This window comes from Chaetodon auriga, chromosome 10 (assembly GCF_051107435.1).
Source record: "Chaetodon auriga isolate fChaAug3 chromosome 10, fChaAug3.hap1, whole genome shotgun sequence".
Lineage (NCBI taxonomy): Eukaryota > Metazoa > Chordata > Actinopteri > Chaetodontiformes > Chaetodontidae > Chaetodon > Chaetodon auriga.
Window position 1 is genome coordinate 7895093 of NC_135083.1, and position 14908 is coordinate 7910000.

The window sequence follows — 14908 nt, forward strand, 5'->3', positions numbered from 1 at the left end:
TATTACGAATGACACTCAAGCCCAAAAAGGAAAAGCCATTTAAATCTTTGAATGGGCTGACAGGCTTCTGTAGGTTGGGTACAGTAAATGTAACAGCAGCAGGGTTGGCTCAGCCCGGAGGTGTGAGATCTTTTCATGAGGTGCAAAATCATTAAGAGAGGGGAAGAAAGTGGGATGATTAATGACAAAAGCTCCCATGGGGGGGTGGGGGGGACCAGTTGCAGGAAACAAACAGCAGATGAAAGCGAGGCTGCAGGCCGCAGCGAGAACCTCAATGTCACCGACAACAGTCAGTCTGAGAGGAAGCTCTCATCCTTTTGAGTTCACTTCTGAGGATTTGCCACACAGATGTCCTTCACACTCTCAATTCCCTCCACATGTCGGTGCCTCACATCCACACACCTCCCACTTCATGCAGACTGGCAGGCTCCAGCGCTTGTACTTGCAGCTCTTGTTACTGCGGTAAAACACACTTTCAGTTTTATCTAAAACATGGCTGGACATTGTATTTGCTTATAGACTGAACTGCGGCTGCAGGGCCGTCGAGTCATGTGTGCAAAATGACCGTGAGCAAATGCAAAAAGACAACAGACGTTGTAATGTTTAAATATAAATTTGTATTTACATCGATATTAACATCAAGAAACAAGGTAAGAAAAAAATGCAATAGTATATTACATCCTGTAATAATGACGTATGTTTCCAGGGGTGTTTTCTCTATTCTTTAGCGGCAACAATGAAGAGGAGTTTCTTTCCTTTAAAGCAAAACACACACTTTTTTTTTTTTTTTATATTTGTAGATTAAACTTTCATATTCTTCATTGAGATTGGGGTTAGAAAAAAGAACAAAGAAAAAAAAACAAACAAAAAAACTCCAAGCTATTATTCTGAGACATAATGACATCAATCATGAAACCTCCTTTCCAGCTTAGAAAATCTCAACATTCTCTTGTGAAATAACCGTTTGCAGCACCACAATTCAACTGGCCATAAGATCTACAGGAAGGAAGAAACAATCACAAAGAAAAACCACCTCAGCAGAACCAGACTCATGTCTACTCTATGTCATACGGATGGGGGGGGATATAATATATGCAATTAAACATATTTAGTTCAACGTATATTATAGGTTATGTGCAACAGTAAAAGCACACATGAGTACTTGCACGATCTACATCAGGAACTGTTCTATGCACTGCAGAATGACGAACAAAAATCTTTGGATTGAGCGTGTGTTCAAAGGTAGATTTCTCAACAAAAGCTTCACAGGAAATACACGAAAATAAAGGCAAACTTGTTACAAAAAAAAGGGAAAAAAAGCCACCTGGAAAGAGATCGATCAGTTATTAGGGACTCAAACCACTTGCTGTGTTGCTTCCATGAGGCTTAAACATCTGTGAGCAAACCTAAAGGACACATGGACAGTTATACAGCCGCACTGGTTTGCTAAGAAAGCGCAGAACTCCCAGCAGTGAAACTTAAAGTCGCACATGGAAGCATGAGGTTAAATATCAACCCCACATACTGATAAGACATCTGGGCCCTTAGAAGCCAAACACAATCATGTGTCAACTCTGTTTTTTATAGGCATGTTTTGTGTTTTTTTTTCTGTCAAAAGAAGAATAATTTATTAAAAACAAATTACATACTAGCACCTCTTCAGCTAAGACGATGTCCCCGGAAAATAAAGAGTGCTTTCTGAGAGAAAGAAAGTGGCAGTATGAAAGAAAATCTACACGTACTGCTTACAAAAAGGAGGCCCTTCCTTTCCAACGAACGGTTAAACTCTTGAAAATAAAAGCTGACCTATGACGGATTAAGAAAATTACACTTTTAAATATCAAGCCTTACAATCTGTGCAAAAACAGTATGTGACCTACAAAAGCATATATATATTTATATATAGTACATTTGAAGCGTATTTACAATTCATATTCACAGACAAAAGGAAAAAAAAAAAAAAAGAAAGCTCCAAACAAGACATCATGTCTAATACTGCAGTGCCGTCGCTTTGAGTAAATGATACTTCAGCTTTGTCCTCAGAGAAAAACCAGGAGGAAGGATTATTGCTAGAAATCTGCACGTCTACACTGAAAACGAACACATACTTTCTCTTACAGTGTGAGCTCATGTACACGCAACCTTCGAATTGGCAATCAATTTGATTTCTGCACTTCGTAGTAGTAACACTGTAAGTTGGTGCGATGTAACCAAAATATCTGCAACATCTGGATTTAAAAATTACCTCTGGAATGCTAAAACGATCGCGTCATGAATCTGTAGAAATATACGTGGAGTTTTGAACATTAATAGAAGTGTGTTTGCTTCAAGAATGACTTTCAAAATGAGTTAAAAACGCTTGGTTTCTCCTGTCGTAATAAATCGGTCGGCTGTGGGCGAGAGCGTTGGATAAAATCTGTGCTTACTGCCTTTCTACTGGTTCCCGCTTCAGATCAAAGGTCATCAAGGTTACTCAGTTCCAATCAACAGCCCCCCGTCACTCAGAGGAAAAGTTTGAGAACACAAACACAAAAATAAACAGTAAGTGTCTGCTGCTATTCATTTAATTCTCGGGTAAAGGCCTCTATATTGCCACAATCCTTTTGATGTTGGCCTTTCCTTAAAGTGCAATCAGCCAACAAGTGATTCAGTCGTACTTCAGCTCGGCGGCGTCCTGGAGGATGAAACAATGTGCTACTGCTTAATGACATTCATCTGAGTGTCACAATCTCGTCGTGTAGAACCGCGTTCGCTTCACGATCCTTCAGGAGCGGCAGAGAGGCGGCGGATAAAAACCCCACAGGGTTCACGAACACAGGAGGGATCCCGCGTTTTCAATCTGAGCACAGCTTCATGGTACATTCGACGAAGGAGGGGAGGTCTTCACGCGCTCGTCCCTGTTCAAGTCTGCCATCGACTCGAGCGTCTCGCAGTTTGGTCCAAGCGAGTGGCGCGTGTTTACTGAGGCACACACACACACACACACACACACACACACACACACGGCTCATAAAGAGAGCAATATTAAATCTACAGTCTAGGAGAGGAATCACAGAGCTGTGCATGTGACTGTTTCAGGATTGACGCGTTCATGAGTGTTAATGTGTCACAGTGTTTCTGATTCTGACGAACGCTGTGTCCTTCCAGGTATGAATGTGACAGCCGGTCTGTTTTCTTCCAGGGAGCCAGACTGCCATGACTGGCCGCAAGTCCAAAAGAAGGTTCACTCCCCCTTCTGGTGGGAGTGCAGCACTACACATAGACACACACACACACGCACACACACCGCCTAGTCCTCCACACGCTCCAGTGCTGCAGCCGTGTCCTGTCTCTGGATGGAGATCACAGTGAGACAAATGCTTCTGTCGCGACGCTCAGCAGTATTTCTAGATTGAAGGGAGGAAAAGAGGAAAAATCAACAGTCTGTCTTCAAAAAAGTAACCAGAATCAGACAGGACAGCGTCACAATTGATCAAGTCTACCTTAAAACAATCCTGACATGCTCTATGGATCTGGAAATGGTTATTGGTTGCTGTAATTGTTCCTCCTGTCCATAGCAGATGCAAAGAAATGAGTCTGACGACTTGGCATCGAATGGGTAATGTGCATCCTTCAAAGTTAGTCTTTTCAGAATAAAATTCCCTCTTTGTGTTTCTACAGACAGCAGCCAGGTTTCCATCCAAATACAGCCTCGCTCAACAGAATCTCCAGAAAATCAGCAAAATAAAATGCAAATTAATGAGTGTTTCCATCCATTACAATTATCACTCAGTCGTTCGTCCTCGCTTGTGAACGACTGAGCCTTTCCAGGAAGCCCCTTTCATACCCAACCATGATACTATCACCTGTTACCAATGAGCCTGTTTACCTATTGAATGTTCCAAACAGGTGTTTTTGGAGTGTTCCACATCTTTCCCAGTCTTAAGCTGCTCCTGTCCTAACTTGTTTGAAACATGCTGCTGCATCAAATTCAGAATAAGCAGATATTTACAAAAAAACAATGAATCTGATGAGGTGAAATGAGGTACCGTTTTCAGTTGAGTGTATGTCAAAGGAGTCAAACATTTCACGTATGTCATGTCACTGTCCTTTACTGCACTTTTATGATATTCATTTGATATTTATGTGCTTTTATGAGCCGCAGCAGCAGGATGGCAACACAGAGCTGAAATTTGGAACTAAAAGACTGTAAATTTGGGTGACACCCACTCGATGTAACAAACTCAGACTCGTTTCTTTGCACCTTCTTTTGGCAGAGGGAACGTCTCAGCGGGCTGTAACCCTTTCAGTGAACATATGGGCATGTCAGTATTCACATAAACCTGAAAAAATGCAAACCTTTCCTTTAAGTATTCACACTCTTCTTTTCTCTGGACCTACCTGATCAGGCCCCATAGGCATACGTCCCATCACCATTGGGTTCATACCCATCTGCGCTCCCATCTGGCCCATGTGACCTCCTCCTCCGCTGCCTGGCATGCCCCCATTCATCATCATGCCCCCATACTGGCCTGGATTCCCCTGCTGCCCAAACTGCTGCTGTCCTGGAGGTCCCTGCTGCCCAAACTGCTGTTGAGGGTACGAACTGATGGAGGAGAACAACAGGAAGGAAGGAGGAAGGGTTTCACTGTCACTGCGCACACTCACACAAGATAAGAATAACTGAAGCCAGACTTTCTCCCCGATGGTTTCTGCCAGCACGCTCCTGTTGTAATGTGTGTGATTTCATACCTATTACGTCCCATGCCTCCCTGCGACCAGCCTTTCATATCTGTGCTCTGGTATATGGGACCGCCCTGTGGGTGCTGTTGCATCATGGGGTTTTGAGGTCCCAGGCGGCCGGGCATCATGGCGTTAGGAGGACTGCCGCCTGACGGGCCGAACGAGGGGTCTCCCTGCTGGCCCATCCCTGTGGAGATAAATCATCCAGCCTCAGCTCACTCCTCTCTCCACAGGAAACAGATAATGATACAGAGTGAAAAATAAAGATGCCGATCCTGTAGCCTGGAGTGTGTTCTGATACTTACTATCCCTTCAATAACTATGTTTAGTCTGATCATAAAAAAACAAAGGAGATGCACCTGGGAAGGCTCCTCATAAATGTTGCTTTTGGACATAAATGTGCACGATGAAGCCTGCAGTGCACAGACTCACCTGCAGGGAGCAGCAGTATTGTGCTGGTCACCCGGCTCGGTACACTCACCATAGTTGCCACCGTATCCGAACTGCTGGGGGCCCGGCTGGCCCATGCTTGGCCCTCCCATAGGGTTGTCCATGCCGCCGGGAGCCGTGACGTTTGGAGGAGGACTGAATCCTCCTGCGGCTGCAGCAGCGGCCGCCGCCGCCTGCTGCTGCTGCTGCTGCTGCATCAGCATCATCATGCGCTGCCGTCTCATCTGCATGGTGACCATCTCCCTGCTGCGCTGAGCCATCATCTGAGCGTTGAGGAAGCCCGGCTGCACAAAACAAACATAATCAAAGAGTTGAATATATTTGGAGCTTGACGTACGCCGAAGCCCCTGCTCATACATGACGTACGACTGCCAAACAGACTCGTGCGTGTGTGAGTGTATGGATATGTGAACAGATTCTGATGTGAAAACAAAATGTGTGACGCTGAGTCTCATATAAACAGTAGCATCTACCTGTCCTCCCATGCCAGGCTGCATGCTGGGCCTCATGCCAGGGTTGCCTCCTGGATTCTCCATCTTCATGCCCATGCCCTGTCGTGTCTGATTCATGAACTGAAAACAGTGGAGCAAATGTTACTGACCCTTTCACGCTGCATATTTACACATAAACTACACACACAGTATATACAGTGAGCTCCCTGTATTCATACCTGCTGCCCCTGCAGCCTCTGTTGCAGCTGGAGCCTCATGGGCTTGTTGGCAGTCATCATCCTGGGTCTCATCATGTTGGCACGCGGGTGTCCCATGCCGCCCATTCCACCCATCCCGGGGAAGCTGCCTCCTTGGCCCATTTGAGGGAGCATGGGCCCAAACCCCCCCTGCTGGGCCTGTCCCTGCATGGGGTTCCCTCCATAGCCAGACTGCATCGGCATGGTGGGGGGTCCGGGATAGCCCTGTCCATAGAGAGGCTTCTGGTCCAGCACCATGGAAGGGTCCTGGCCTGGAAAAGGCTCCATCTGCTGCTCAGCTCCCTGATTCTGGAGCAGACAGGACAAGAGGACAAAAAGAGAAGTTTGTCAAACTTCTCCATCTAATTGATTAATTTCCAAATGGTTGGCTCAGTAATTGTCTTTGTCTAAGGAGCACAGACAGATCCCTGTGGGCTCATCTATCTCCCTTCAGTAAAAGAACAGTCTGAACACGGTGAGTCATGACTGAAATATCTAATGCAAAGATGAACGTAAGGTTCATCTGTGAGTCATGATATGCAGCCTCATCATATCTCCTTTTACTTTACTTCTTGAGGGATGTAGAAGAACACAGTGCTGTTAATCCAACTCTTAATATCTGTTCTGATGACATACCTGGCTGACGAGGTCTGGGATACCCAGGGCTCGGTCTATCTCCTCCAGAGCGATGCCATCCGTGTTATTCAGCAGAGAGTCCAGCTGGTCCAAAAGCGCCCGCTCATCGCTCTGACCCTCACTGGTGGTGGGAGGCACGAGGAGATCATCCAAGGTATTGCCAAACTGGCGTCTACAAGGCACACAGACACCATAACGCTCAGTATGAATGGCCTCCTGAGCTCACTGCAGCTCATCAGGAATTAATACAGACCGCACTGACCTGTTGCCCTCCATGCCCATTAAAGTGTCTGGCCAGGATGGGGACTGGTTGGGCTGGCCCTGCTGGCTGAAGGGGCTCATACCCATGCCCATGTCAGCAGAGCCTCCTGCACCACAAAGACAACACAGAGCCTGTTAGCATGGTGGCGTTAGCATTGTGATTGTTCAGCCTCACAGAGTCACTTGTACATCTGTGGACTCTTATCCTATGTTTCCTATATTTTCACACTTCTTCCTGCTTTTTGGTGCATATCTTCACACAGCTGTGTTCATGATAAGCTTTCAAACACCTGGCACCAGTAATGACAGACGTACCCATTTCCATGAGCTGTTGCTGCAGCATAGACCTGGTGCCCGGTACGCTGTTGGAGCGGCTCACCATAGGCCCAGACATCATGCCCTTGCTATTGTTGTACTCCATGCCTGGGCGCATCATGGAGGGGTGTCCTGCTGAGCCCACAGGGCTGGCACTGGAGCGGGGCATGCCCCAGTCCCCTGACCCCCCCATGGGAGACCTCTGGGGAACCATGCCCCTATTCATTGGTCCTGGTAATACACAACCAGCAGACGTGCATGTGTCAGTGTCATGAAAGTGTTGAGGGAGAGCAGTGTGGCTGCAGCTTATCATCTTAAATCTGTGTTTACAAAGTGTAACGATTATCTCATAATAGGATACAGCTAATTCAAATATAAAGGATCTAAACCGGGTAACTTCTACGAGATGAGAGAAAACGTGCTGAAAATACTTGAACCACTTAAACACACACCCATGTTTCCTGGGTAGCCGTCTGGGCTGCCCATCATGTTCTCCTGCTTGATGAGCATGGGGCGTCTTCCTGCTCCTCCAGGCCCACCTGGAGGCTTCCCATCCATGGACATGGCCCTCTGGAAGGGCCCCCGAGGCCCTGGACCTATTCCTGGATTGCCTGTACACAAAAAGTATGAACACACTGGTCACACACACACACTTCTCTGTCCTCCTCAGTAATAGGGAGAGTAATGTTTGTGCCGCATGAAATGAGGTAATATGGGAAAAATAATACCTCAGTACCCTCTGAGCATTTTGAAAATATTGATATTTTATAAACAGGAATGCATAAGAAGCAGAAGTCAGAGAGTGAGGATATATAAATGCATATTTTTTTCACAGAATCAGTTCACTGCCCCTTCAAATCGTGCTTATTCAGAACGGGCTGACTGTTATCAAGCTGCAGAGCTGGACGGTCCAGTTCTACACTGTATGCACGCAACACTGTTTTTTTCCCCTTCTTTAAACTTTATTAACAACACAGTAGTCAGCTTTTACTATCAAGCATTGCATTTGTGCACAAATATTTGAATTTTCTAAATGAAATGAAGTGTTATTCCTGAAAAGCAAGAATAAAAAACTAGTGACACTTTTATTTGTAGCATGAAGAGCAGAAACAAAGCTGTAGAAATAAAACAAATCTCAGAAAGGCAACAGAGTATCAGTGGCATTTTATACTAATGTCATCACAAATGATGTCATGACACCGGCCCTGCGTGTAACTGCCATTTCTTATAGGCTTTGGTCCTTGATCCACTTACCCTGCAGACTGTCGTCAAGGCAACCCTGCGGTTTGCTTCCCGTGTCGTTAGCCCCTCCACCTCCAGCCTGATCCGGGTAAAAGTCAGAGCTCGAACCCCTCAAATCTCCAAGGATAGACTCCAGGTTGTGCAACTGTACAATAAATATGGGTCAAATTAGTCATTACGTGAATGAAGATTCACATTCATCCAGTTCAAACAGCTCGTGCACCGCACGGTTCGCTTCATGTCAACAATGACGTCACAGCGGCGGTTATCCAATCATGTCTTAACAAGGAAGCAATCTTACGTCATCAGGTGGCTCTGACTTGATCTTGCCCTCAGGATGTTCGGGTGCAGGGCCGGGTCCAGATCCAGGGCCGCCCCGTGCGGGGCCGCCAGCGGCCCCTGGGGCTCCCTTTCCATCCAGCTCTTCGAGCTTAGGCTTGACATCTGCTGGCTCTTTGGAATCATCCTTGTTGAGGAGGTAGTGAAGGAGGGCATGCGTCTTCTCCTTCTTGGGGCTATGCTGCTCCTGCTTGGGCTCCGTCATCCCGGGCCCGGTCCCGGCCCCCGATCCTCCCGTTCCAGCCTCACCGCTCTCCTGGCTCCCCAGGGACACCTTTCCTGTAGCTTCGGCTGTGATCTTAGCTACTTCATCTGGGGTGTTGCCATTTTGAAGAAGCTTGTGGAGGATCTTGTGCTTTTCTTGCAGTGAGCCTGTGTAGTGGGCTGACGACAGTGATGTTGACACGCCTCCTGGGCCGGTCGCCTGGCCTGGATTGGCACTGGCTGAAGAAGAGGAGGAGACCCCAGTGGATGAGGGGCTAGTCATGCCCCCAGTGGGATCCTTACTGTCTGAACCTGCAGGGGTGCTGCTGCTGGCTGGTGGGGGTGGTGCAGGGGGCCCTGTTGGTCCGCTGCCACCCATTCCCAGCTCCTCAGTGGGGGAAGTCAGCAACTGCAGCAACTTCTTATGCCCCTTACTGTCTGGCACCCTTCGAGGGGGTTCAGAGCTCGCCACCCCTGCCTCATTGCTTCCCTCTCCAGACTCTTTAGTCGCCGTAGCTGCCTGGCTGTCTGGTCGGTCTCCAGAACTCTCAGCCTGAGGATGTTGATGATGGTGGTGATGGTGCATTGGGTGGTGGTGGTCGCCAGGCCCAGGCCCTAAGCCTCCCGCTGGGCTTTTGGAGCCATCTTGGCCTGGTTTAGCAGGCTGACTGGGCTGAGAGGAAGAGGAGGAGTGGACGCTGGGAGAGCTGTCTGGTTTAAGGGCTGGCGAGGGGGACGTTAGGGTTGAGGGCAGGGAGCTCCCTACTCCTTCACTGATTGCTTGTAGGGCATTTAAGGAGCTGCTGGAGAAGGTGGTGGTGCTCCCTCCACTTCCTCCACCGCTGACAATGCCACTCATGGGAGAGTGTATGCCTGCAAAGGAAAAAATAACTCAAATTAACGCAAACAAAAAAAAGCCAATGAATAAACAGCTGATACTAAACTCGTAGACAGTGATTACCTCCAGGTGAGAACTGGTTGGCCCCCATCTTTGGGCTCCCTCGGTTCCGGGGTGACATCAGGAGTCCCTGCTGGGGGCCGCCCATTCTGGGGCTTCCCGAAGGGCTATTCATGCCACTGAGCCCAAACCCTCCACTGCTCTGAAACGGGGGCTGCTGTGGGTGCTGCTGCATGCCTTGGCCCGGGTGATTCATGGGACCTATCTGATTCATCTGATTCATGTGCCCCACCTGATTCATCTGCCCCATCTGATTCATCTGCATCATGCGGTTGCCCATGCCTCCACCTCCACTTCCTCCTCCGCCGTTCCCTCCGTACATAGGGCCACCTCCCATCGGACCCATGTGACCCATGTGGCCCTGCTCATTCATGCCGAAGCCCCTGCTCATGCCGCCCATGCCCCCCATCCCAATCCCCCCACCAGTGTTCATGTTCATTTGGGCATTGGGGTTGGGGCCTCCCATGCCCTGTTGTCTCATAGTGTTCGGCATCATGCTCCCACCCTGAGCTGAGCGGTAACCGTTTGGTTCTCTGTGTGGAAGGAAAACAAAAACAAGGTTTGAAAAAATGCAAAAAATGCTGTGTCTCCCACATTAACTGCTCTCAGACTGTCAGCATGAATGCAGCTGAAGTACCAGTTCCTGTGCGGAGTCTTCTCACTGTTCACAGGCCGTCAGGGTATAAAAGCTACTTCAGCAGCTACTTCAGCTGTTGAATGCCTTGGCTGCCTCGCATAGATATGCTGGAAGTGATTTTTAGTCAATACAGCAAATGACACATCCTTTGCTGTGTTTGAATGGAGTGTTATGTGTGTATTTTCAGTTCCTGACCTCTGTAGTAGGTGAGTGGAGATGAAGCCTTGTGGCTCGTTGCTCATGGGGTGACGGTAGAGCTTGCTCTTGGTCTGGGCTGTGACTGGAGTGCCGTCGGACAGGGAGAAGCGGTACAAGGGTGTCTCGGCGTGACCCTGCAGAAAGGCTGCACGGACAGATAAAACGACAAATTAACACCCTGAAACGCTTATCTGATAACAAAGGTCATCAATCTCTGCCTTTATGTGAACTCGGTGATTACAGTAAGGATCAATGTAGAGCTCAAGACATTTGTATTCATGAGATCAATATTGATGCATGAGGTGTGTACGTGTGTTTATGTATTTAACCAGAAGGTCTCATTAAGATTCTTTCTGACTGGTGGCCTGGCCAGGACAGGTAGCAACAACAAATTAAAATTGGTTCATTTCAGTCAGACATATATAGCACTGTAGGAGAGACGAGTGAACACGCCGCTGAGTAAACAGTTAATTAAATGCAGCTACATCCTGATGATTCTGCCTCCAGCTCTTTCATTGTGGATTTAACAGCACTTCACAAAATGAACTCACTAAGTTTGAAGTACTTCAGCAGTGACTCCAGGTGTGTGTGTGTGTGTGTGTGTGTGTGTGTGTGTGTGTGTGTGAGACCCACCCTCATGGTAGTGGCGTTTATGTGACCAGGGCTGCCCGTCACTGTGCTGAAGGAACATCTGAATGCAACGCCTCAACAAGTCCTCCCAGCCTGGACGCATCGACGCTCGCAGAGAGTTCTGGTCGATCTGGATCAGTTTACCTGCCGGGGAGGACAGAAGGGGGACGAGTGGAGGGGAGGGGGGAAGGAGACGCAAGAGGGGTTGGTCAAACCTGTACATGGATAAAGATTTAACGTCGTGAGCATTTAGGGGGCACAGCTCCTTACCTGAGAGCTCGTGCCTCGTGTTGAAACTCTCCGTTCGCTCCATGGCTGTCACCCGACGGGCCACACAGATCATACATGACTGAAGGTCTGCAGGAGAAAGGAGACGAGCGTCAGCGATGTTTCATGATAATTACATGGAGTACCAGCTCTTTGTTTTTCACTGAAAAATGCTTCTCTAGCCCTCTCCTCTGGTTTGCACTCAGCACTTTCAACAGGTGTCAGGTGTGTGTAACTGAGAGGATGATGATGGTCCTGTAATCAAAATGGTCACATTTTGCATCTTCTGAGCCTCTTCTAGCATATCTGTCAGTCTGTAGGCATGTTTTCCTAACATATTGAACCAGTTTTAGCAGATCAGAATCTCCTTCTTGCAGAAGGGAACTTAGTGTACATTTGATATTCCCACTTCACCTGGACTTTAAACTCATTCTAGTTCAGCACAGAGAAACTTCCTTCCCTCTGTAGACGAAAGTGAAAACAGCCTTCTAGTGTCAAACTCCAAGTGAAAGAACAATAAGCAAAACATATTTGTGAGTGTAGGGGGACTCTAAATGTTACAGATGAACACAGATAAATGTATTTTTTCAGCATCTTAGAATAAAATCCCCTTAGCATGACCTCGAAGTGTGTAAATTTGCAGCTTTGCCGGCGTACCTTCCCCCTCCTCGATCATGGCCTTGGGCTGGGTAAGAGCGAAACACTGCATGGTCTCGTAGCGTGGCCCTCCTGGCCCCTCCTCCATGGGGCCGTGGGCGTGGCCAAACTTGACCAGCATCCGGCAAGTGAAGGTGTGACTCTTCTGTCGGGCTGCCTCGCTTCCCCACGACACTCCATTTACTGAGAGGAAAGCAAACAAACAAAAATAAATTCACACTCTGGCGTAAAATGGAATGAGCATATAACTCCTGGGACTGAAACCCAAATGTAGCTATGTATGGATTCAGCTCACACCCTTTCCTGCCGCGGATCCACACGCACACACAGGACAAACAAACAAACCACACTGCAACATGTATTTTCCCTCTTAAATTGAGAAGCAGAAGCCTCTCCTGCTGTTCAGATCCCTGGCTAAATGGACCATGGGATTAATGTAGCCAAGGTGTCGATTTCCAATATCTCTCCCTCTCAGTCTGCTCTGCAGCGGGCAGAGGCCAGGGACACTCAGCCATCTATCCTCATTTAGGCCCTGACTCCTCATCACAGCACACACACACACACACACACACTCATCTAGGCGGGGGTCACCTTCACAGGGGAGAGGGAGGAAGGGAGAGAGAAGGGAGGCAAACTTCAGAGAGGCAACCAACTGTTCTCCAAGGTCTGCGTGAAGCCTTATCGGGGCCTTGAGTTGGCTGGAGGTTTTTGTCTGGCAGGTGCAGGGAGGATACAAGAGAGGACCCAGGAGAGTGAGGCATGCTGGTGTTGGGGGGGCTAACTGATAGTAAGAGGCGATTTAACAAGGCCTTGGGTTTCTCTCCTCGACAGAGAAAACCCAGCACGGTCGCTGGGGCCGACACCTCCCATCAGACACAATTAGCCAACAACGAGGCAAGACAGAGGGGGTCAAAAAACACAGCGGCCAGCAACAAAAGCTCACTTCATGTTTTGTGCATCGAGCGCGCGCCTGTTTTTGTTCGCGTACGTGTGTCTTGGGTGTGTGTATTTAACTGTAGCTGGCGTGGTCAGCGGTCACCCCACAGGAATGTGCAGCGAGAGCGTATTTCATTCATGGGTCCAAAAGATAATGAAGGGGCAGAGCAGCAGAGCGAGACACAATGAGGGGTGGGAGAGCGGCGAGAAGCAGGTTGAGAAACAGACAACCACAATATTCATCTTAGTAGGCAGCCATATTAAGTATGAATGAGGCTGAGAAGGAGTGAGTTGAGAGAGAGAGGCACAAGGGACGCTCAGAGGAAAAGTAGATAAAGATGAGTTTTAAAAGATAAAAAGAGTGAATGAATAAAGGAGCGTGCAGGGAAAAGGGAGGAATAAGTGAGAGAACGTGTCAATGACACGTCGCAGCCGCCGCTGCTTAGGAACATTACTGCGGAGTTAATCGAGTAGCAGGTTCAGTCGAGCACATATATCCATAATTAATCAGCTTTATAAATAGTGCTCTGTGCACACACTCATGGGCTCACACATACACATACACATACACACACACACACACACACCGGCAGCATCTTCAAACAAAATGCAATCAAATTACTGACATATATGCATGTAAATATATACAATAAGACATACACATGCACATGCAAACACACAGTGAATTAGGCAGAGGGAAGTGTGGAGGTGCATTATTCAGCAGTAAGTAGTTTCCAGATGGCTGCCATGGGATCTGAATAGAGCTCAGGCCTGTTTTACACTGTCTGGACCACTGAGTGTGACTGACAGCTGCGCTACGCTCTGCCTGCTTAGCGCCGAGTGGGTGGGTGCTCCTGTGCACATGTGTGTTTTGTCAGGTGTGTGTGTGTGTGTGTGTGTGTGTGTGTGTGTGTGTTTCTAAAAAGTTGTCATGCACACACGAGCAGGCTTCCCAGGAGCTCCTCATTATAATGAGAGAAAAAGTTGAGAACGGAGGAGCGTGAATAAATAAGTGAGCGAGTTTACGCTGCCGTGCGTGCGGAGTTGTTGTAACCTCTCACACTTTGCTTCGTACCTCGGCCCTGTGGAAGATGTCAAGCAGGGTTTACTTCTGAGCAGCTTCCCTGTGAGTGTGTCTGTGTGTGTGTAAGTGTGTGTGTTTCTCACTGTTGGTCTTGGGCAGGTTCTTGTGGAACTCCTCCCTGTCGTCCTCATGGAGAATATTGTACGCGCTGGTGTTTATGAGCTCCTCCTGTTTGTACTGCAGGTACTGCGTCACGTTGTCCGACACGAACACGATGCTTCCCTCCCGGTTCACCACAAACAGGAAGCCGTCCAGAGCCTGAGAGCACAGCGACAGGAAGTCAACACCGGCCAGCCAGCCAATCAAAAACGCTGGATAAATACTGTATGATTGAGTGGCGGTGGAGCGCTAGCCTCACCTGCAGCAGGAGCGGCCCCAGGTGGTCCTTGTCGATGACCCCCTGACCTGTTGAGGACACGTCTGACTTCTGGACGTCGTCGTCGTTGGATGAAGCTTTTCCTGTAGAGGACGAGAAGGAGGGGAAAGAGACGAAATGCGTTACGACAAAAACACCAAAAACAGCATTTTTAAGCCCAGCTGCCTACAAAGAAGCAAAAAAAAGAGCAAAGGAGAAACACAAGGTGAGAGCAACGATACCTGAAACTGGAAGAAAGAGCCAGTCATTCACTACCCAGGCTGCACCAGCAGGGGGCAGCGTTTCTCAATCTTCCCCCTTTTTTTTTT

At 48.2% G+C, this 14908-nt stretch overlaps 1 protein-coding gene across 3 annotated transcripts in view; it reads right to left on the reverse strand.

Annotated features, from left to right (window-relative positions):
* Nucleotides 1-598: 598 nt before the first annotated feature.
* LOC143327238 (nuclear receptor coactivator 3-like) overlaps nucleotides 599-14908 on the reverse strand; it is a 59667-nt gene continuing 45357 nt past the window's right edge. For 2 of the 3 annotated variants that reach the window (XM_076741483.1, XM_076741484.1), the window contains exons 5-22: nucleotides 14583-14683; nucleotides 14308-14482; nucleotides 12205-12387; nucleotides 11551-11637; nucleotides 11284-11424; nucleotides 10648-10795; nucleotides 9819-10348; nucleotides 8616-9730; nucleotides 8327-8459; nucleotides 7525-7683; nucleotides 7073-7303; nucleotides 6759-6864; nucleotides 6497-6668; nucleotides 5843-6169; nucleotides 5204-5744; nucleotides 4732-4909; nucleotides 4381-4585; nucleotides 599-3386 (exon numbers count right to left, since the gene is read on the reverse strand). In XM_076741483.1, coding sequence (XP_076597598.1) covers nucleotides 3375-3386; nucleotides 4381-4585; nucleotides 4732-4909; nucleotides 5204-5744; nucleotides 5843-6169; nucleotides 6497-6668; nucleotides 6759-6864; nucleotides 7073-7303; nucleotides 7525-7683; nucleotides 8327-8459; nucleotides 8616-9730; nucleotides 9819-10348; nucleotides 10648-10795; nucleotides 11284-11424; nucleotides 11551-11637; nucleotides 12205-12387; nucleotides 14308-14482; nucleotides 14583-14683 — 4544 coding nt within the window. In that variant the 3' untranslated portion in view covers nucleotides 599-3374. The remainder of the gene's footprint in view (nucleotides 3387-4380; nucleotides 4586-4731; nucleotides 4910-5203; nucleotides 5745-5842; nucleotides 6170-6496; nucleotides 6669-6758; nucleotides 6865-7072; nucleotides 7304-7524; nucleotides 7684-8326; nucleotides 8460-8615; nucleotides 9731-9818; nucleotides 10349-10647; nucleotides 10796-11283; nucleotides 11425-11550; nucleotides 11638-12204; nucleotides 12388-14307; nucleotides 14483-14582; nucleotides 14684-14908) is intronic. The other variant, XM_076741485.1, reaches the window with a different exon arrangement.